At 39.2% G+C, this 24,607-nt stretch overlaps 1 protein-coding gene across 1 annotated transcript in view; it reads left to right on the top strand.

Annotated features, from left to right (window-relative positions):
• Positions 1–10,254: 10,254 nt before the first annotated feature.
• Positions 10,255–24,607, top strand: part of LOC149197077 (uncharacterized) — a 161,226-nt gene continuing 146,873 nt past the window's right edge. Inside the window, exon 1 of the mRNA XM_089403844.1 lies at positions 10,255–10,409. Within this exon, the coding sequence (XP_089259970.1) occupies positions 10,341–10,409 (69 nt within the window). The 5' untranslated portion in view covers positions 10,255–10,340. The remainder of the gene's footprint in view (positions 10,410–24,607) is intronic.

Here is a 24,607-nt window from a genome sequence, read left to right on the forward strand (position 1 = left end):
ACAATGAAACTAACATCCTCATGGTGTCCCTTCAGAGTAGAAATTATTTATATTGTTTACAACAATTAATAAACAGAGCCTCTACTCCTTTCTGAGACCTTAATTCCAAAAAAAAAAAAAAAAAAAACCATTGCGGTCTTTTTGGATGGAACGGAAGTAATTAACTATTTGAAGTATAAATCTTCCGCTTTCCTTTTACTAAACCCCTGGGAACACTAAATATTGAAATACACAGAATATGGGAATGACAAAGAAAACCGCGCCAGAATCCTTGGCTGGATCTCAAATACACTAGCCACCTTTATAACTATCGTAGATCGCAATCGCGACCCCTCGGTCCTCAAAGGTCCTCCGCTCCACTTGATACTTTGCAATGCGATAAGGTTTTATCGCAAATCACAATTGCAACTCCAAGAGATCACACAATAACCTCCTCCCACTCCAACTTTGCAATGCGAGAATCTTCACGGACCCAATAGTCCTTTCTATCCTGTTCTATAGTGATTCAGGTCTGGGCTTATCGGGGTTTTGGACTTGCGGTTCCAAGGGCTTTCCACTCCACTTGCGATATTGTGATATGGGTTTGGACCCGATATGGTTATGAGCCAAATCAAACAAACTTTCAAGTCTGGAACTATGTTCCGCTTAATGAAATATCGCAATTACTCTATATAAACAGGACTTTGTTGCGGAAACTTTGTTAAGCAAATAAAGAAGCCAAACTCACCAATACGAAGGGAAACAGGTTAAAGGCTTCAACTGCTGCGTTAATTGGAAATTTTAGGCCAAATTACTGATATAAAACTCATAAGGAAAAGAATTGAACTAATATACGCATGAAAATAACAGTTTAACAGAGAATCATCCACAGATACACAGAGAGAGGTTTTTTTCCAATGATAATGCTTCCGAGTTCCACTAACTTCTGAGAGTCCCATTGTTTCTTATTTATAAATAATAGATAAGCCTTCTCGGCCTTATCTCGTACAAAAGCATGGCTTTTACTTAAGTGATTTAAAGCAATAAAGCTACTACAGCTTATCACAAGCAACTTATTACAACTTGATCTTTATTCTTAATTCTATCATTATCCTAAGCTAGAAAAGCATGGAAATTGCTGGCTAAAGGACCCCACTCCCTTGCCTGTAGATTTTTTTGGATTTTTGGAATAAGTTGGAAGATTTTCCCTCCAAGTCGCATGCTCCTGCATCAATGACCATGGCCACTCCAAGCCCGGGAACTCTTGTCAGGCATAGACTGCATCTAAGATGTAGGCAGACATGTAAATCTTTGCATGCATACCTCCGGGTGACTGTCAAGCCTTTGTTATTTGCTCCTTCAGTTGATGAGCCAGTATGTCGGACTAGTTACATGGTTTTCCTTCTCTAACCAATTGGTCCAGTGCAACTACCCAACTATGTGGGAAGGTTTCCGTGCTTGTTTGGCCATACAGTAGACAAGCAAATATGATCAAGTATTAGTACACCTTCCTCAGTATCTTTGTCTTGTAGACCTGGTTGGGTGTCAACCTAAATCGAGTTGGCTCCTTTACCCAATTCTTTAGAATGTCTTTGGAGTTAGCACTGTTATTGGGTAAGCTGAATGGAGTCTCCATGATAGTCACAGGATCTGACATCTGATACATCTCATCATAATCTCGTTCCCAGAAGGTTGCAAGCTTCATCCCACTGACACTGCTCAAGGTCATCGTCTCAGGATCAGTGTGAGAGATGATCTAGTGTATCATGTCTGCACATGGGAACACGGGATATCTGCATTCAATCCGGTATAAGCCGGACTTGTGAATGTTCACGTACACCTGACAATCTTCGAGGTGTTCCCCAAAGTGCCTGCAAATGTTTCATTGACCTCTTGCCACTTCAGTTTGATGTCCTTGTCTAGATACAACTTTTTTTCTTCGTACATCGACAAACCAGAGGAAACTTTCTCAACTGCTGCTCCTGTTCTCTTAGAAGCCATTGAGACAGATGAACACCTGAAAGATCTGGAGATAAGCAACATGCATGGAAAGAAATATGTCAGTGAAAACAAAGCAACTTTGGGGAATGACACAACACATACCTAGGGAACTGATGGGCATGATTGTGCAATTTCTTCTAGGAGGCTGGGTGTCTCATTGCCAAAACTGCACAAAATACAGTCTGGGTTGTCTGGGATGCAGGACTGGCTGCTGGATCTGCGCAATCTAGACTGTCTACTGGCTGCTGGGATTGCGCAATTCCATCTGGGAGTGATTGCAGACTTAGGGACTACATTGCAAAATTTTCTGGGCCAGTAGTCACTACCCCACAAAAATGCGCAAAACAGTCCTGGAGGGCACTGCTAGGAAGAAATGCACATTTATGGAGAGGAAGGCAGAGCCTTTCTTCTCCAGATTGCACAATGCAGTCTGAGTGAAGGTAGAGTCCGGGCCAAGGTTGGCTCGACTCGCCGACGGGAAACTGAAAGCAAATAAGACAGTGAATGCATGGTGACACTAAGTGAAAGTAGAAGTGATTGACAATGCACGCAAAACATGAATGAAAGATTCAACAAACATATCAACATGCATGTGGGTGAAGTGGTTCGTCGGTTCGTCGTACGTTCTTGTAACACAGTTTCATGCATGTGACAACAGTGAGATAGCAACGAAAATTGAAACAGAGTTAGGAAAATCTAGAATACATGTAAACGACAGCAAGCGCTCAAAGAAATCAAGCAAACAACTTTCACACAAGTGAATACACAAAAAGTGACAAAAATGTCGAAAAAGACATGTTGGGGCCACTTACTAATGAATAGCTGAGCCAGATGTGTCGAAGAGTCCTAGATGTGTTGTGGGATGTCAGAGCTACAAGATTGATGTGAAAGAATGAGCATTGGTGCATCGAATAAATAAGTTTGGGCTCATGACATGCATGCCACAAATATAGGAAAAAGTGACACTTGGAGGGAAGTTTCTAAAACAACTTTGCATGTAACCCTTGACTGCTAAAAATAGCTCCTTGAATCATGGGATGCCTTTTGCATGTTTCCTTTTGCTATTCCAGGAAAAACAAGTCATGCATGCATGCAAGTCAAGTTTTCTTGGTCCTGGGTGGAACTGGTCAACCGGACTACTCATGCATACAACTGCTCAACTACTTGAGAAAAATGCGCATTTTTGGCTGGGAGTTGGGCTAACTTCCCAGGAGGTTTGCACAATTTCTGGGCAGAGCAGCTGACTACTGCCCAGATTTGTGCAAATTCTGGGTTGAGCAGCCTTGCTGGGGAAATTTACACAATTTCTGCTCGGTGTGTTGGCTAGCAAAATTGCACAATTCTGGAGCCCAATAGGTTGCCAGGTAGAATTGCGCAATTTTTGGAGGGAAGGCTGGTTGCCCTCTAGAAATGCACAATTTTCTTAGGGAAGCTACTCAGCCTGCAGCTGGACCAAGTCCGGGTGAATAACTTGTGAAGGGAATGCATCAAGTTGTGCTTGACAAGCTGCCTTTGTGCATGAAAAACATTGAAGCTTGTGTACTTGACGAAGCAAGACAAGGTGTTGTGAAAGGTTGGTAGGGAGGCTCCAAAATGGGCTAAGGCAAAATTTTGGAGGGTGGTTGTTGCCACTACAACACTTTCTTATACCTGATTACCAAATGAAATTGTTGTAGGAATCCCATCCACCTGAAATGTTTAGCTTGTTGTAGCTTGGTTTGTGATTGTAAATATTGCAAAGGTTGATTGCCAGTATGAATAATCATTTCTTTACCCATCAAATAATGCTTCCATTTCTTCACACTTTGTACTAAAGCATACAACTCTTTATCATAAGTTGGATAATTAATTACTACATTGGTAAAGGTTTCAGAATGATAACAAATTGGCTTACCATGTTGCATCAAAACTACTCCCATAGCATAATCACTTGCATCGATTTGAATCTCAAATGGCTACTTAAGATCTAGAAGTGCTATAACTGGTGTTGTATTGATTTTCTCTTTCAACGCTTCTTTCCTCCCCACTGAAATACCTATTTCACACTATCAAAGCATGTAATGGTGTTGCAATGAGTGAGAAGTTAGCGATAAATTTTCTCCAATATTAGGTTGCTCCCCAAAAGCTCCTAACTGTTGTTACATTGTTGGGTTTAGGCCAATTCACAATAACATCAACTTTTGAGGGATAAATATTTAATTCACCCCCTCCTACAATATGACCCAAATAAACCAAAGAGGTTTTCCCAAATTCACACTTAGACATCTTCAAATACAACTTTTCCTTTTTCAAGACATCTAAAACTTGTTTTACATGCTTGACATGCTCTTCACGAGTCTTACTAAAAATCATAATATCATGTAAGTAGACCAAATCATTAAGGAATGGTCTCAACACATCATTCATAACTCTCATGAATGTTGCAGGTGCATTGCAAAGCCCAAACGACATAACTAACCATTCAAATAAACATTGTTTTGTCTTGAATGTAGTTTTCCAAATATCATCTTCAACAATCCTTATATGATGATAACCGCTTCTCAAATCTAACTTAGTCAAGTAAACAAATTCCTTTAACTAATCTAGCAAATCATCAACACGAGGAAGAGGATATTGATTCTTTACTATGATCTTATTGAAAGCTTGAAAATCCACACACATGTGGCATGTACCATCTTTGGAACCAAGAAAATAGGAGACCCACAAGGAGATGTGCAAGGCCTGATGAACTCTTTGTCAAGCAACTCTTGAATTTTCTTCTTGATCTGTGCATTCTCCAAAAATAACATTATATACATGCCAATATTTAGAAGTGGTACATCCTGCTAAAAATGAATCTCATGTTGGATTCATCTTTTAGGAGGCGATCCTTTAGGTTCTTGAAACGTCTTGTCATAAGTATTAACAACTTCAACCAATTCATGCTTGAGTTTTGAATCACATCCTATGAAAGCTTTAGATTCAACAATATTTTTAGCTTTAATCATCAACAACACAAAATTCTTACTAGCATTTACAAGCCTTTTCATCTGACCAACACTTACAAGAGATGAGTTCATCTTCTTGGGATGTGCTCTAACGAGATACTCAACCCCATATTTAAAAATATGATATTTCTTCTCATGACAATAGAATATGGCTTTTTCGTTCATACGAGTTTGGAATCCCTAAATCAATCCCACACATATCAAGTGGTACAACATCAAGATCTACCTTATCTATAAAGTTAGCAGTGATGGCGAATTTGAGTTTACATTTTCGTGTCACTTCTAATTTGTCATCATCACATACCCAACCCAAAGGGTAAGATTTAATATGAGGTGTAGTTTCTAGATTAAGTTTCTTGACAATTGCTTCCATGATAAGATTGACTTGGGATCCACTATCAAACAATGTATCAACTTTGGTATGTTTTGTAATGACCCTGATATGAAAAATCTCACTTCTTTCTTTATCATTTTGAGATTCTATAGGCTTACTAGAAGAACTAGTACTTGCATTAGAAGTTATACCTTTCATTCCCATGGTTGTGATTTTGGTTTCATCACCTGAATCAGATCCTAGATCTTGTCGACTTGTAGCGACAATCTTTGTTTCCCCTTGTTATTGAACTTCTTTGGACTCATTTATTGATGTAATTTCCAACATTGGTCTTCATCATGGCCTTCTTTTGAACAATGTTTACAGGTAAGTTTCTCTCCCTCTTTCTTGACAATAACATTCTTTTTGCCTTTGCCTTTAAACTTCCCCTTTCCTTTGTCTCCATATTTGGACATTTTCTTGCTAGTCTCTTGATGAACATTCTTGCTTCTTGATTCCAAATAACTTACCTGAACACATACTACATCTTGATTGGTGGGATTAAACATAAGTATAATATGTCTCAAATAACTATGTAATCCACCTATGTATTTAAGGAGAGTATCTTGTGAAGACAAATCAACACCTAAGATTAAAGCTCTTCTTCTAAATTCTTGTGTAACTTTGGACACTCAAACCTTTAGCTTGTCTAAAATTTTGCCAATCCATAATATTTTTTTGCATGTAAGATAATAAATTGTATTATTAATTCAACTATAAAATCATTCCAATAAGAGATAATTATACCTCTTTTATTCAAATCTTCTTGAGTTATGGCCTCCCACCAGAAGAGGGTTGCACTTTCCAAATGAAGAGAAGCAAGCTGGATATTTGTAACATAATCATCCAATATAATTAGATTTGACGAACCCAACTTTTTAGCATTTACTTCCCCATTGTACACAAGCATTTCAAACTTAACATCGAGCTTAATCAAAGGAGACTTAACATGTCCTTTTGGAGATGGAGGAGGAGTAGGTCTATGAGATGAAGGAGGTGAAGAAGGAGGTGAGGATGGAGGTGTAGATGGAGGTGAAGGAGCAGGTGGAGGTGGATGCTTGCTCCCATCACCACCATTACCTTTTGGATGGTTAGAACTTTCTCCTTGCAGCCTTATTGTCCTCTCATTATACAACACTATCACCATCTCGGACATATCATAGAAAGCCTTTCTAAAATCTTTCTCATCCTCAAACATCAACTCTTATCCTTCTTCATGTGCCATGAGTGGTGGAGTTTGTGACCTCCTTGAGTGAATTTGAGGGTTTGGTTCTTTAAGCACTCCTTATCCTCTTCTCAACTTAGACCTTGTAATCATTCAAGAAAACACTTGAAAAAACTATCAAACCTTCAAAACAACCATGCTATGATACCAAACTGATCTGAAATTAAAATTGAAGGTTTCTTGTAAAATTTTGCAAGCTAGTTTATGTCTTATGGGCAATGGATCAAATTTGGAAAAACACATAAACTTAGTAAACTTAGTTAATTTTTGCATATTTAAGCAGTGAAAAATAGACAATATGCAGCATCACAAAACAACGATTTGATGATGAAGTTCACCCTTCATGGGCTACGTCTCTGGGTCCAACATCCAATGTTGGCCCTTTATATTATATGCTCAAATTTGGAATTACATCAATATATAATGCTCAAATTGCAAAAATAACACTGCCATTGTGTCCAAAACACCCAAAAACCCTTATGTAGGCTCTTCTTGGGCTCAAAAAGGCTGAAAAATGACCAATTTAGGCTTCCTTCTTCATTTCTCTACTAATTGTTATGCAAATTCGTCCCTCTGTCAAAACTGGCAAGAAATTCTGTCTTTGGCGGATATGCAACGTGACAAATTTGTGGGGGTCCAGCGAAAATTCCGCTGATAATGGTGCAACTTGTCAGATGGTTAAGTGCGCCAATAGGGCCAGACCCCTATACCTCAGTCCCCATGTCATATGGAAATTAATGTGACTGGGGGTTGGGCGAGGGCATGTGCCACGCGGCTGACCCTCCCTCCAACAATTATATGGTTGCGATGGGACCCTAGGCTAGGACCACGTGCCCTGCCCCTCACGCCTTTATTAGTGGTTATATCAATAACATATGACCTTGCCTTAGGTGCCTTGTGCCCCCGCCCTCTCCACTTAACATTTGGTCATGCGATAATCAATGTGAATTGGGGTTGGGACGGTCAGGCGAGCTCACCAGCTCGACCCACCCACCCCAAATGCGCCATCAAACCACAATAAATGCAAATATGCCACAATGTATTAATAAGAACTCTTGTGGCACGATGGTAGGGTGCTGAATTGCGTTGCCAGAGGTCACGGGGTCGAACCTAGGGGAGGTGAGTCAGTCGGTCCATAACAAAAAAATTAACCAACATAATAGAGCCATGTGGAGACCTTCCATAGGGCCACGTGGTGGGTTGTGGTTGGACCAACCACAATCACCAAAACAAATAGAAACTCGCCACTTGTCCTATTATAATTGGTTAGTCTAATGACTGTATCGCCCAGTCAACCTGCTGACGTCAACACCATGTCATCGTACGGTCTGCCCAGTCAACCCTATAAGTTGAGATTTTATTTGTTTGCTAAAAACTTCAAAACACGATAAATTTCTCATACTATATCATATTGAGGTGATTCAAGCGTCGTTGGAATCAGAACGACAAGATCTACAATTTGGTGTTGGTTTCAGGAGAATTCGAGGACTTATTTTTTAGCATACTTTTTTATCCTCTGGATCATTTTGTTTAGCACAACTCTTCAAAATACCTTCAATCTCATCTAGGGAAACCTATTGACCAACAAAATACGCCTCTTCTTCAGAGGAAAAATGAGGGAACAAATTAATTACCTATAATTGCTCCATTAAGTTATTGACAGGGAGTTGCTTAAAAAGAGAGGAGAAATGAGAGACCACAACTTTCTTTAAATCATATTTATTAGAAATAGTCAATCCATCAGGCCCCTTAATTCCCAAATAGAGTTATTACTTTTCTATAAGAAGCATACTTATGAAAGAATTTAGTGTTACCGTCGCCCTTGGATATCCAGTTGGCCCCTCTTTTAATTCTCCATTCTTCTTCGATTAGCTTTAAAATCTATAATTTTTTCAATAGAAGGTTGCACATGTGTGCTTTGATTTTTGAAGGGAACATATCATTGTAAAAAGAGCAGTTGAAAAAATCTATTTCCTGCTCAATCGATCCAAGCTCAACATTTAGCTCTCTCTTCTTATCCTTCTCCCATTTGACAACCAATTTCTTCAACAAGTTTAACTTGAAAGAGAAAGAATCCATGTCTGAAGCAAGAAAGACACCGCTAGAGAAGGCTAAGAATCCCTAACAAGCTTATTAAAAGACTGATCTTCGAACCAAACATGATTAAATTTAAATGGAGGGGGAGAGAAAGATTTTTGAACCTCAATATCTATAAAAATAGACATTGATCCGAGATACCGTTTGAGACAATCCAAGATCTATATTTACTAAAGCAAGGCACTATAGCCCACAAAGATTCCGGACAGCCTCCCAAAGAGAAGCCACTTGCGACTGCACCAGACTTGAAGCCTCGGGGGAAACCACTAAGGGGGGATCTATCTCCAAAGAAGAAGGGTGCAAGTCCCGAAACCTAGGGACGTCGCTGAATTTTTCAATCCCTCGAGAGCTGGTTCCTCCGAAAAAATCCCCCCCACCTCAAAAGAGCACCTCTAAATACCACTGAAGACGGTAATATTAATGTTGCTATCCATAATCCCCGCAGAAACACAGGGTGACAAGTCCTCATAAATCAGAGGAGCGGGATGAGAGAAGGGAGAACCGGATGGCCCAAGAGGAAAGGATGACTGAGAGGTCGGGGAAGAGAACATAGACAATAAGAGAGAGGGTTTAGAATGATGTTCGATGGAGGAGCAAAATATAGGGGGGCATCATCAAGGTCCCCCCAAACTCTAAAATCAAGGGCGTTAAGAGTGCCTGACATCACTACCCACACAAAGGACAGACCGATAAACGGACAAACCCCAGACCACCACCAGGAAGAAACAAGTTCTTCAGCAAGACCAAACTGCAACAAAAACCACCAACACAGCAACAAGCACCAGAAAATGGAATAAAGAAAAAACCCACTAACAATTATACATAAGAGACCTCGTCACCATGAAAACGACCCACCAAAGAATACATACACCATGGGGAGTAGGCAAGAGATGACATACTCGACAACTACCACAAGAATCGGGGAAACCCGCAAACCAATGACCATGAAAAAACATTTACCTACCTTTAAGGAGAAACCAACGACACTGAAAGGGAACCACTAGAAAACTGTTACTGCATTGAAAAAGATCCACCATTGCTATAGAATAACCTTTGCCACAAAATCACCACTACTAAGGTTTCCCCCAATAAATACACTTACGGTGGTGGTGACACCACCCATTCTATTAGTAACATGGTCACCGCCAATAGTAAATAATAACAACACGATAAATATTGATACTCAACAAGTTGTTGTCATATATTTATAGAAAATATTTATATTTAAAAAAAAAATAGACATACATGATTATAATTATAATTATTTTAATAATTTTTTTCATTTAATATTAAGTTTAGGTTGAGACTATATGATGTATCTAATTGTGAGAAAGTCACTTAAATCTAGAGGCCTCTTGAAAGTTCAATAGGCGCACTCCTCTCATTCCCCTCTTCATAAGATTTAAGCTTAAAACTTTTTAAAAACTAAACGATATACAAACTAACCAAAATTTAATAAAATAAATGTACCAATGAAAATATGGGAAATTTTAATTTCAATTAAAAAAAACCAAATCAACATTATTTATTATCAATATTCCAAAATTCAAAATTTAGATGGAAATAAATATTTAATAATAAACCCTTGCCCAGAGCAACCTGCAAACTATAAACGTCGCAAACATAGTCTCGTGTCTAGCTTAAAGCTGGTTCTTGGGTCGAGATCAAAGATACCTGCATGCTATCAGCGAAAACATTAACAATGGAGGAAGATATGGATGCACCGGAGGAAGTAACCCTGTCTAAGGTATATTTTAACCTCTTTTTCTCTTTTTAAATCTCTAATATAATAGTTCGGTCCACAAGATTAACCCCTGAAGCCTTAGTGGTTTCCAAAAACATATTTCCCGCAGTTCTTGTAGGCAGTTGCAGCGAACTTTTCACTCGTTCACAGCTCCAAAACGAAAAACAAAATTAAGAGATCCTATACTAACCTCAAAACTGTATACGAGCCCTATAAAGCAGAACCCGTTTGCAATGGGTGTAAGAAAAAAATACTATTTTGAACTTTCGATTATTCAAAACAGAGTAGCGGACCAGCAAAACAAAGAACAATTGTTCTCGTTTTTGAAAACTGTTTTCCAGTTTTACCCATTTAGTGCGGTTTCCTATGGAGACTACCCCAAAGTTTTTGATACTTTTGGACCCTTGCTTTACCCGTCTCGGAAAACGTATTTCTGTCGTTTCTGTTTTCCATTTCCGATACTTGGGGATATACGGCTTTTATTGAGGAAATTTACAGCCAATCAATGGGTGTTTTTTAATTTGAAAATAGGTGCATATACGCTCATCAAACGGGGTTACATCAAATGAAATGGTGCGGAATTATGAGTTTTTCAGTATTGACCAAGGTTCAATTACCATAAGGGCTTCTCAAGAGGAATTATGAGTTTTTCAGCATCGACCAAGGTTCTTGGTCAATTAGCATAAGGGCTTTTCAAGAGGAATTATGAATTTTTCAGCATTGACCAAGTTTCTTGGTCAATTACCATTTTCAGCATTGACCAAGGTTCAATTAACATAAAGGTTGTTCCAGGTTGGTCAATTAACATAAAGGTTGTTCCAGTCTCTAAGATTGCTATGAGGCACCTTGAGGCAGTGGTCAAGTATTGCAATACCCATGCACACATACATAGATGCAAGGCTGCTCTCGAGTCCTCCTCAAGGTCAGCTATTGTTGGCTCTTTGTTGTAGTAATGTAGCTGCAATCTTGTGGCTGCCTAGCTGCCCTTGATGTAAATTTTAAAAGCGTGCTCACATATAACGATAACTTCTGCTCAATAATAAACGTAGAGGAGAGCGCTTTTCAGCATTGACCAAGGTTCAATTAACGTAAAGGTTGTTCCAGGTTGGTCAATTAACATAAAGGTTGTTCCAGTCTCTAAGATTGCTATGAGGCACCTTGAGGCAGTGGTCAAGTATTGCAATACCCAAGCACACATACATAGATGCAAGGCTGCTCGAGTCCTCCTCAAGGTCAGCTATTGTTGGCTCTTTGTTGTAGTAATGTAGCTGCAATCTTGTGGCTGCCTAGTTGCCCTTGATGTAAATTTTAAAAGCGTGCTCACATATAACGACAACTTCTGCTCAGTAATAAACGTAGAGGAGAGATTTCATCGCTTCCAGACATATATAGTTGAACCTTTTTATTAATCAGAAAGGTTGTAAACTAGATATAAGATGTGCTTTACAATCATGCAATCGTTTGCCAAGAGATGTGATGGAGGGGTATATATTCTGTCAAAGTCACATAAGACTTGCACCTAGCCTCATCTTCTTAGGAAACTATGTTAGCACAAGCAGCAAACTCAACAGGTTTTCAACTTTGGCCATTATCATTGCAAGCACTTTAACTCACAACTACACCACAACTTGATGAACAAACAATGTGTTATTGTTGGGAATGGGTGATTTTTCTTTTTCTGCCTTTCTCATTCATTTCGATTTTACCTTTCAAGGCTGCTTCCTATAAGGTTCCTGATCTGTTCTTCAAGGTGTTGGAATTTCCTAAACTGTGGTCTTCTGACTTTGCATTAAAAGAATTCCTAAACTAATAGATAGCTGAAACCTGAAAGCCACTCAAAGTTAGTGTTCTAATACTGCTAAAGTCTATAAACACATTTTGCAGAAAGCTTATGATGGAAACTCACATGACTGTCTTAAATCACATAACTGTTATTAAGCAGGAAAAACAGCAGAATTACAGCTTACCTGCTAATCACTGTTAAGTAAACAAACAGAAACTCAGTTTATGGACTGTCAAAACCTCTCACTGCTTGCTCATTAATTCTGAAATGAAATTTGCTACAGGGAAACAATATCAATGTAATTCACTGTTTGCTGTTAGAAAACTGAATGGATAAACCTATATTCCTGCCTTGGCTTTTATAGACTTAGACAAACTTTTATTGACTTTTATCTTGGCATTTTCTCTATAACTTCTTTTTTAGGAATCTTCAAACAATGAAATTTTGTGGAGATTGTAGAACAATATCAAAGTACCTATGTTAAAAGTTGCAAGTTTGTATTCACTATACTTTTGGAGATATACCCAATGGAAATTAGGGTTTGTGACTGTTCTTGAATTCAGTTTCAAAAGAGTCATTTTGGATTTTATACTGGAATATTTTTTCTATAAAGATTTAAATTTTAAACAGTGAAATTTTGAGGCACCTGAAGAGAAACATCAAAGTATCTGTGGTAAAAAATTCAATTTTTTGTTTGCTATAATTTCAGAGATATATACCCTATGGATGTTAGGGTTTGCCACTATTCCGGAATTTAGTTTCAAAGAAGTCATCTTGGAATTTTCGTTATTACTTTGTTTCTATGAAGTAACAAGTTACATGTGTTTAAAATTTCAGATTTTGGTTTGCTAAAATTTTGGATATATGCCCTTAATTCAAGGTTTATTTTAAATAATTTCAAAGATATACCCTATGGAAGTCAGGGTTTGTGACTGTTCCTGAATTTAGTTTCAAACAGGTCATCTTGGAATTTCAGTGTTTCACTATAAGTTTGTTTATGTGATTCAAAATTTTAGATTTTGGTTTGCTAAAATTTTGGAGATATATCCTATGGAAGTTAGGGTTTGTGACTAGTTTTGATTCTTGAAATCCACTTCTAAACCAATCATCTTGGTAAGTTTGTTGTAACTTTGTTCTAGAGTAGTTTCAAACTGAAATTTTCAAGGATCTGAGAAGGCACAACGAAGTACCTCAGTTAGAAATTTTAGAATCATATTTGACAAATTGGATACTTGATATGCTGTACAAGTTCACTCTTGGGAAGGGGCCAAAAAATCATGTTATTATAACTTTCATTTGACATTTTAAATTTTAACGATCGACTTCACTTCTAGTGAATCCCAACTTCATCAGATAGCTATCGATCCTCTCATACCAAGCCCGAGGTGCTTGCTTCAATCCATAGAAAACTTTCTTCAACCTGCATACATGAGGTTCCCGATCATGAACCTCAAACCCCTTGGGTTGTTCCACATAGACTTCCTCTTTGATTGAACTATGCAAGAAAGCAGTCTTAACATCCATCTGATGTAGGTTCCATCCTTGCGAGGTAGCAAGGGCTATGATTGAGTGGATAGTGGTGTATAGGGCAACAGGTGCAAATATCTCATCGTAATTTACACCTTCCTTTTGAGAGAAGCCTTGAGCAACAAAGTGAGCCTTGAACTTTTCTGCACCCTTCCATACTTGATGCTTCACGAATTCTTCGAATGATGAAGGCTCATTTTGAATGATAGTGCTCATGGCGGTCAAATATCCTTGATACCTATTCGGCTTCTTGCTTTCACGGAAAGTCCCCCTTGGTGCAGTGTGTCTCTCGCCATCTTCGAGAGTCTCCCTAAGCCATGAGGGTCTCCTTTTGGAGGAGGAGGGTTCATGAGGAGGAGGATCAATAGGATCCATAGGTTCATCAACATCAGGGATCGTTTTGTCTTTTTTGCAACTTGATTTCGGTGTCAGCTTCTTTGTCCTTCCTTAGGATAGGAAGGTTGTTGATCTTCATGAGGGTCATATCTTCATCGAAGGTGACATCATGACTTATCTCAACTTCCTTTTGACCAACCACATAAATTCTATATCCCTTAGAATTTTCACTATAGCCCACAAAGATTCCTTTCTTTCCAGATGCACCCAATTTGCTTCTTTCCTATTTTGGCTCATGAAAATATATGAGACTTCCAAAAATTCTAAAATGAGAGACATCAGAGTTCTTAACAGTGAACATTTTTTCGGGAGCCTTGGAGTCCAATGCTTGATGAGGGCATCAGTTTTGAATATACAAGACGGTATATGCAGCTTCAGCCCATAGGAACTTCAGAAGGGCTTGACCATGAAGCATGGCACAAACTGCTTCTACAATAGAGTGATTCTTCCTTTCAGCCACACCATTATGCTTAGGAGTGTATGGTGTTGTAGTCTCCCTCTTAATGCCAACTTCTCTACAATAATCTTGGAATTCATTGGATTCATACTTGGTCACATTATCAATCCTCAATATCTTGATTTTCTTCTCGGATTGGTTTTCGATCAAGGCTTTGAAGTGTCGGAACCAGGTGAACACTTCATCCTTCTTCTTCAAGTAGTAGATCTAGGTCTTGTGAGAATAATCATTCGTAAAGGTGAGATAATATAAGTATCCTCCCAAAGAGTTTACGGGCATCATACCAGATATGTCGGAGTGGATCAATTGCAATATATCTGTGGTCTTGTTATTACTTGAGGGGAATGGTTCCCTTGTAAGTTTTCCTTTGGCACATTCTGGACATACACCTTCATGCTCTACTTTGAACTCAAGCATACCTGTCACCATCTGTCTCACATCGGGTAGGTCCTTATAATGAAGATGGGCAAACCTTCGGTGCCATAGTTTAGATTGTGGAGATGTGTCGCAAGACATGGCTCCCAATGGACTTCCTTGTAGATGCATGTTATATAAAAAATTAGTTAGTTATAGTTTATTAGGCAAAGGGCATGATCAAAGATCATGCCTGTTCACCAAGAGGCACCCAAGGCAGTATATAGCCAGGGCCTCTCACAAAATGTAAGCATCATCTATTCAATTATTAATAAAATATTTATCAATGGCTTTCAATTATTAAGTTGGTGTGTTTCATCTGGTATCAGAGGCGTTTCAATCCTTGGCATCGACATTCACAGTATTACTGCCCGTCGTCCGTTTTCCCTGCGTTGTCCATTGTCCCGGCGTTGTGCTTCCGCCCCTTTCATTTGTCCGCAGTCGCACCCGTTCGCCGTCCTCTGCACACTCGTTTCGCTGTCCGCCGTCCTCTGCTCACCTCGTTTCCCTGTTCGCCGTTCCGTTGTCCACCGTCCGCTGTCTTCTTTTCCGCCCAAGCCACGCCACCCCAAACGCTCCGCGTGAACCTGTCTTTTTTCCACGGCATATTAATTTAAATAACCCATAGAGGTTAATCAATAATAACATATATATATATATATATATATATATATATATATATATATATATTATAGTTTAAAAACTATATGTTATATAATTAAATTAAATTAATTTAATTATTAAAAAAAATCAAATTAAAAGCTGGCGGACAAATATACACCCCCACAAACTCGTTCAATGTCATCGATGTCAATGGTCAATTTTAGCAAAAAATTGATTGACTTAGAGAATAGGATTGCTAGCCACTCTGATGATTTCAACAAAAAATTAATTGATCTCGAGAGTAAGCTTATCGGGCATTCCGACGATATCAAGAAGCTTCAAGATACGACAAATCGGATAGAAATACAACTTGGGCAGAACCAGATCCAATCAGAAATGAATCATAATCAGACATTAGCATTGCTGAACACCTTGTGTGGAAGGCTGAAGGCTACACCCAACAACTACTCCAAGATGATGGAGGTAATCAACCGCACAATTCATCAGATTCAACAAATTCATCATATTCTCATGAAAAAGCGGAATCTCCAAAAAAATCAGCCAGGCCCCATCAAGGAAGTAACAACTTTTTCAAATAAGCAACTCTGGGATACATTCACCAATCAACACCCTCTTTTCGCTCCACCGTTAGCAACGTATCAGCAAAAGGCAAAAATCGAGATGCCCAAATTCGATGGGAACGAAAAATGCAGCGTTGCATGGTTGAATAATGCAGAAGAATACTTTGAGATTTACGACATCGACAATGATGATGAAAAGATTAGGCACACTTCCATGAAATTGGAAGGAGAAGCATATAACTGGTATATGTGGCGGAAGAAGATGACAATCGCTATCAGTTGGAGAAAATATAAGGACGCATCCTTTAAAAGATTCCAAGGTGTAAAGGAAGAAGAGTTCTTTTCAACACTCATCAGATTACGACAAAAAGGAAGTGTGGATGAGTACACTCGAGAATGGGAGACCTTAGCAACACGAGCACCTGGGTTATCAGAATCTCGTCTAATTCAATCATACATCTCTGGACTTAAAACTCATCTACAAGTAGAACTTGAGCTTCATGATATCGCGTCGATAGAAGTAGCAAGACGAAAAGCAAAAACTATTGAAAAGAAATTTGAACAGATACTGTGGTCAAAACTGGAAAAAGTATATTCGAGACGAAGAATGCCCCAGTCTGTGGATATGAATAATACAAGATATGTTCCACCACATCGTCGTGAAGGCAAAAAATCTAACGTGGAAATACAAAGGATAAAAGAAGGCAAATGCAAACACTGGCGAGAAGTGGGACCCTAAACATAGGTGTGCTAAAGGAAAAGAATCAAAGAACCTATATAACTGTGAAGCAACTAATGATTCAAACAGTGATGATTCCGACATAGAAGAAACAGAAGATGCCCCAGAGTTCTCTCTAGAATTAGATGACAAAAGTATTCCGCAAGTGTCACTATCAGCTATGACAGGTATATCACAACCTCAGACTCTAAAATTGAAAGGACATATAAAGAAGAACAATGTAGTGGTTCTCATTGACTTTGGTAGCACCCACAATTTTTTAGAGGCAACCATGTCAAAGAAACTCAACATTTTCTCATTTCCCTTGTCGAACATGAAGGTGATGGTAGCTCACTGTAAGAAGATTGAAAAGGTAGGGAAATGCCATAAGGTTAAATTGCAGATACAAGACTTTAATTTAGAATCCTCGTTCTTCACTATACCATTAGGAGGAGTAGATGTGGTCTTAGGGATCCAATGGCTCAAAACTCTAGGCACTTATGCTGCCAACCATCAAGTACAGTTCATAAGATTTAATTGGGGAGGGCAGAGGTACAAATTATACAGATTCCAAGCACCAGAGAATCAAATCGTATCGTCATCTCAGATGATGAAGATGATTCGAAAAGGAGCACCAGCTTATGTAGTAAAATGTCACCAATTAGATATGTTATCTGCAAATATGATCATCGAAGATTCACCAGAAGTACAAGATCTAATTAAGAAGCATGAAAAGGTATTTCAAGACCTGGCTATGAAAATGCCTCCTAACAGGGAAATTGAGCATACAATAGAAGTCAAAGCAGGGTCAGACCCCGTCAACTTCAAGCCGTATCGATATCCACATCACCAAAAGACAGAAATTGACTATTGGTAAGGAAGAAGGATGGTTCATTCAAGCTATGCATTGACTACAGAGGATTAACCAAAATAACAATTAAAAACAAATTCCCAATCCCCTTTATCGATGAAATGTTGGATGAGCTACACGGTGCAAAATACTTCTCAAAATTGGACTTAAGGTCAAGCTATTACCAAATCAGAATCAGGTTGGAAGACATACCAAAAACGACATTTCGAACACGCGATGGTCACTATGAATTTAAAGTAATGCCGTTTGGGTTAACCAATGCGCCAACAATGTTCCAAGCCACTATGAACGAATTATTTCATCCATATCTTAGGAAGTTTGTATTAGTATTCTTTGACGATATTTTAATTTACAGTAAAACTTGGAAGGAGCACTTACAACATCTAGATAAAGTTCTTACACTACTGAAAGAGCATCAGTTCTATGCAAAAAAATCCAAATGCACCTTTGGAAAGGAAGAAGTAGAATACCTTGGACACATTATATCCCATGAAGGCGTAAAAGTGGACCCTAATAAAATCAAAGCTATAAAGGAATGGACCAAACTAGTTAATGTATCCAAGCTTAGAGGGTTCTTAGGATTGACTGGATATTACCGAAGATTTATTAAAAACTATGCACATATAAATGCACCTCTGACCAACCTTTTAAAGAAGAATTCATTTCAATGGGATGAGGAAGCAGGAAGGTGTTTTGAAGAACTGAAGGAAGTTATGTCTAATGCCCCAGTATTGGCAACTCCAGATTTCTCTAAACCATTTATCATCGAGTGTGATGCTTCTGGATTCGGTATAGGCGCAGTATTAATGCAAGAAGGGCATCCAATAGCTTTTGAAAGCAGGAAGCTCAATAAAAGAGAACGTCTCAAGTCCACTTACAACAAGGAAATGCTCGCTATTATGCATGCACTGGCTAAGTGGAGACAATATCTTTTAGGAAGTAAGTTCTCCATTCGAACAAACCATAACAGTTTCCAGCACCTCCTTCAACAAAAAACACTTTCCGAAGAACAACAAAAATGGATTGAAAAAATTGCCGCCTTTGACATGGAGATACTACATAAAAGGGGAAAAGACAATGTAGTAGCAGATGCCCTGTCTAGGAAAGACGAAGAACCAACACTACTTGCAGTCTTGGTTGTTGTTCCTGAATGGCTTAATGAGATTCGAAGTGAGTATGCCAAGGATCCAGAAATAACTGCGATAATCAATAACCTTCCAGACAACTCAAAATTTGAATGGAAGAATGATATTCTATGGTACAAAGGAAGAATCTATTTGAATGCAAACTCCAAGTTTAAATCCAAGATACTCAAGGAGTCACATGATTCATTGTTAGTCGAACATGTAGGATTCTTTAAAACTTACTACAATGCACGTCAATCATTCTTTTGGAAGGGGATGAGTCGCGATATTCAGAAGTATGTAGTAGAATGTGACACATGTCAAAGAAATAAAAGTGAAAATATTATGACACCTGGATTACTTCACCCTTTAAAAATTCCGAATTAGAAATGGGAAGAAATATCAATGGACTTTATTGAGAGATTACCCGTATCTGAAGGCAAGGACAAGATTTTCGTAGTGGTCGACAGACTCATCAAATATGCTCACTTTATGGCAATAAAGAAATCAGACTCAGCTAAACAAATCACTGAAATATTTTGCAAAAATATATATAGTTTACACAGTTTTCCGAAAGTCATTGTGAGTGATAGAGATGCCAAATTCAAGGCTAATTTCTGGAAGGAATTGTTCACCACATAGGAACCTACTTAATATGAGTTCCACTTATCACCCTCAAAAAGATGGACAAACATGGAGATCAATGATTGAGATTATTTCTAAATCACTTAAATAATTAAATTATTTATCCTTAGAAAATAACTCAATAGTCCACAATAATTAATTTACTTTAATTATTGTACTTTTCCCAAGTTAGACTTAGGAAAGAAGACATAAATCACTAGAAGAGGCGAATATTGTCTTCCACATGCTAAGACGCCAAGTCGATGTAGAAGACCTTTTGAAGCTACTCATATCAACACTCCCTCATAGTAAGGAAGGGATTCTCCACTACCCCCAACTTATCTCGGTACTTCACAAACTTTCCCTTCACTAGAGGCTTTGTGAGAACATCTGCCACCTGCTCCTTTGTAGAAATGTATTGCAATCTCACAACACCCCTCTGGACCCTGTCTCTGATGAAGTGATATATGATCTTGATATGCTTGGACTGATCATGAAACACAAGATTCTCAGAGAGCTTAATGTAACTCTGATTATCACAATGTATCACTATTGGCCCCATTTGCAGATCAAATAATTCCGCAAGCATCTTGTGAAGCCAGATTGCCTCACAACTCGCCATACTCGCTGCAATGTACTCTGCCTCTATTGAACTAAGTGCCACTGATTGCTGCTTCTTGGTGAACCATGAGACCATAGTTGATCCCAAGATGAAACAACATTCAAATGTGGACTTTCTGTCCACCACACTCCCTGCCTAATCAAAATCTGTGTATCCCTGTAGCTCCACTACATCTATGACATATCTCAGTCCAAAAGTTTATTGTCTTAGGCAGGTATCTCAGCACATGCTTCGTTGCCACCAAATGGACCTGACTTAGCTCCAGCATGAACTAGCTGAGTATGTTCACAACAAAACATATATTCAGCCTAGAGAACCTATAAGCTATCTATGCAGTGTGGGATCCACTAATTCACCTTCAGAAGCACTCAACTTCTTTAGGTTAGTGATCATAGGTGTAGACATAGACCTACAATCCTCCATCCTAAATTTCCTCAAGATCTCCACTGCATACTTGCCCTGCCCAAGGAAAATCTCTCTTGGGTGCTGCCACACGTCAATCCCAAAAAGTAATGCATCAAGTCAATGTCCTTTCATGTCAAATTCCAAAGCAAGATCCTTGCACATCCCTATGAGCTTCTCTGATCCTATCAAAGAGAGATCATCCACATATAATATCAAGATGAGTGGTTCTCCTTCAATGAGTACAAAGTACAAGTTATGATCCGCCTCACTCTTGGTGAAGCACGAACCAAGACGATATCCATCAATCTTGGTATACCATGCGCGCGGAGCCTTCTTCAGCCCATAAAGGGCCTTCTTCAACTTGCATACATGGGAATTTCTCCCATGTACCTAAAAACCCTGAGGCTGCTCAATATTAGTGCATGCGTGTGTACTTCATCAAACTGCTACCAAAACATAAGAACAAGAACACAAGATGTTGGCTCTCTGCCAGGGCCAAAATCTCTCTTTTCTTGAGAGGAAAACCCTTTCGTAAATTTCTCTTATTGAAGCTTCTATTGATCAATGTCAAACCCTAGACCCTTGATAAGAGTGTCCTCCAAGCAAAAGTCAAGTCGTCTCCTCTTTCCTGCACTTTGTTCCTCGACATGTAGGCTTCCTCCTTCCAGCACTTTTCTCCAGCCCTTTGTCTTCCTTCCTTGTTTCTTGTCTAGAGATAGACCTTCCTTGAGTGAGCCTTCTAGATGAGGTGTTCCTCTTCTATCCCTTGCTCAAGTAGACTTCTTCTTTGACCAAATGAGATCCTTCTTGAGATATGAATGTATGATTGTATTGCTATTTTGCTGCCTTAGTTTCTCGCACGTGTGGGAGGTTCACTTGATGTTGTATGCCCTTCTCTCCTTTGTTTGAGTATATTTCTTCTATGCTTGAGTAGGAGGCCTTGTAGGCCTAGATTTAGCCCCAAACAAAGATAGATGGATAACTGTGAATTGTTGTTGTCCTAGTCGTAGGGACAACCCTTTGTTTCCTCGCACATGTGGCTGTAGTAGGCTTCAGAACAACCCTAGTAACTTCGCTATTCTTCCTTGCTTCTTCGCTTGAGTGGGAGGCCCTTTCGGCCTATGTTCTTAGCCCAATTAATGAAGTTTGTGGGACTGTGGTAGAGGGTTGCTATGACAGCAGGGAGACCCTCTCCTTCTTCGCACGTGTGACTTTCTTCTAGCCCTAGAACAAACCTTCAAAGCTTCGGTATTTCTTCCTCCTCCTTCGCTACACTTGGAGACCTCTTCCCTTGACTTTTCTGTACCCTTTACTCGTCCTCTTTCTCGCTGATTTTAGAGATGATGTTGTTTTTCTTTGAGGAGGTCGAATGGCTCCTTATATAGAAGTCCGTCTTCTTCTTTTAGGCCGACTAGAGGCCGACTTGCTTGACATAATTCAGATTGCTTCTTTTGATGGTGCCATTGCTTGGAGGAGGATTATGACTTTGCTTGGAGGTCTTCTTATGACCCTAATACATATTATTGCATGGTGTAACAAGCCCTTAAGGTCTCCAATCTTTTCTTTTGACTATTTGAGTCACATATAACACTTTAACTAGTGCTAGACCTATTTCAATGAGCAAGAAACTCATTGACATACATTATAAAAATAATATTTCTTTTTTTGAATAAGTACAAATATCAAAAGTACATTTATGAAGACCGAACCTAGTTATATTTCCTTCAAGACATTGGAGGTATACTCGCCCCTATTATCTAATCTCAGTACCTTAATCTTCCTCCCTGTTTGGTTCTCCACAAGAGCTTTGAACTCCTGAAACTGATCGATGATCTCATTCTTGGTCTTCAGGAATTAGATGCACGTCTTCTTGGAATAATCGTTTATGAACGTCGCAAAATATAAAGACCCTGTGATCAATGTCACATGCATAGGACCACAAATATCAAAATGCACCAAGTCTAACACACCTTTTGACCTCGTCTCACTGTGAGGATACACAATCTTGGCTTGCTTGCTAACCACACACCCTTTGCACACTCCGTCTTGCTCCACCCAGATCTTTGGAAAACTAGTAACCATCCTCTGCACCATCAAAAGAGCTCTATAGTGTAGGTGCCCCATCCTCTTATGCCAAATCTTGCTCTGTCTGTCACTCTATTGGATGAGAGCCTTCACTAGTTTCCCTCGCAACAGATAGAGATCCCTTTTCCTCCTACTGATCACTCGCTTCTTATTGAAATCGGTCCCCTTCGACCCGATAACCACTTCACCACCCGTAATGCTGATCTCCAGTCATCTGTCTTCCATGGCCAAAACTGAAAGAAGATTCTTCTCCAATCCTGGTACATATAATACCTTGTTCACCTCCATGATGCCACTTGAGTCCATTTGGAACTCGATACTCCCGTTGCCCTTGATTGCATACTTGGCCTTTTCACCAAGCTTCACACTTACATCTTTGGCCTCCTTGGTCATGCTGGTGAAGAAATCTCGAGATCCTTCATATGACAAGATGCTCCACTGTCCACAAATGAAACACCTCTCGTGATGGTTCTAGAAAGGCAAGATACTACAAAAATGTTTTTCTCAAACTTCTTGGCCATCTACTCCATCTGCGCAGTAGCTGCTATAGCAGTATTGCCCTTGCCCTTATTTTTGTTAGGACATTGACTGACATAATGCCCGGACTTATGACAAGCAAAACGTTTAACTTTGCTCATGTCCTTTTCCTTCTTGTCAGTGAAGATGCTCCTCCACCCTGGTTCTTCTTCCACCCTGACTTGCTCCCGCTCCTTATGAACTTGTTCCTAGAAGCCTCTTGCTGTTGAACATCCTGCAAGGTCATCCCATACCTTCTTGATATATTTAAAGGAATTTGCTAAATGCTTCTCCCCACTTGAACCTAGAGGTTGAGACCCTCTGAATTGCTCAACCTTTGGAGCTACCTGCTCCATGTTCTTTGTCATTTCTTTGCTTCGTGCCTTTGCTTGAATAGGTTGGCCCTTTATCCTATACATGTTGCTCTCTTTATCTCCTAAACATGTCCCTCATTAGAGGTAATCAACTGGGTTTGATCAGTACTTTCCCATATTGGGAAGCTACACAGGACCCCTTCTTAATCATTGAGATTGAGAGCAAACTCCACTTGAGTTTCGACACCCACAACATGCCTTTCACTTCCATCTTTCTTACTGAATCAAGTTGGAATATTACTGTTCCAACCCCCTTAACTGCATGTTTGGCATCAACACCAAACTCCACATGCACTTTTGATTCCCATTTCATCCAACTGTTGAATTGATTTAGTGCTCATGTCATATGCCTTCTGGCTCCGCTATCTAGCAACCACACACTTGAGGTAAGGTAGGAAACAAGTTCGAATTCCATCTCGAAATCTTGGCAAACTCCTCTCAAGCTTTTGCAGCTTTGTTGAAGCAATTATAGCCGGTTGTGTGGCCTTTCCCCCTTTCTTCCTCTCTAGACATTGTGAAGCATAGTGCCCTGTCTTATGACAAGAGAAACACTTGACCTTAGTCAATTCCTTCTTCTTCGACTATGAGGTTGACTCCTCTCTCCAGCTTGATCTCTTTCCTTTACCTTTTGCAATTAGAGCGATGTTCTCATCATCTACATGCTTGTTGACCCTGTTCTTTCACTGTAACCTAATTTATTGTTTGTAGTCATCCCTTAGCCTATCAAAAGTGGGTAGTGTATCTCGAGCACAAATTTTGCTGATTAAAAAATTGCATGCCTCTATAATCCGCTCAATACTAAATTTACTAGTTCTTTGTCTTCCACCTGTTCTCCCACTACTGCAAGCTAATCACAGATTTGCACAATCTTCAACACATAACTCACTACTGAGTCAGACTTGGTCATTTTGTGTGGTTTGGAGCATATCCTTCAATATTGTCTTCTTGTTTATTGTTTTGCTCTGGTATAATCCTACCAAGGCATCGAACATCGCCTTGGCTGTCTTCTTCTCGAACAAGTGAGGAATCAAATGATCCTTTACAGCGTCCAAGAGTACCCAGAGGATTTGACGGCCCCAAGATTTCGGTCTCAACAATCTC

The sequence above is a fragment of the Pinus tabuliformis genome, chromosome 2_2, assembly GCF_031772625.1.
Source record: "Pinus tabuliformis cultivar Carrire ecotype Pingquan chromosome 2_2, CPIR1, whole genome shotgun sequence".
NCBI lineage: Eukaryota > Viridiplantae > Streptophyta > Pinopsida > Pinales > Pinaceae > Pinus > Pinus tabuliformis.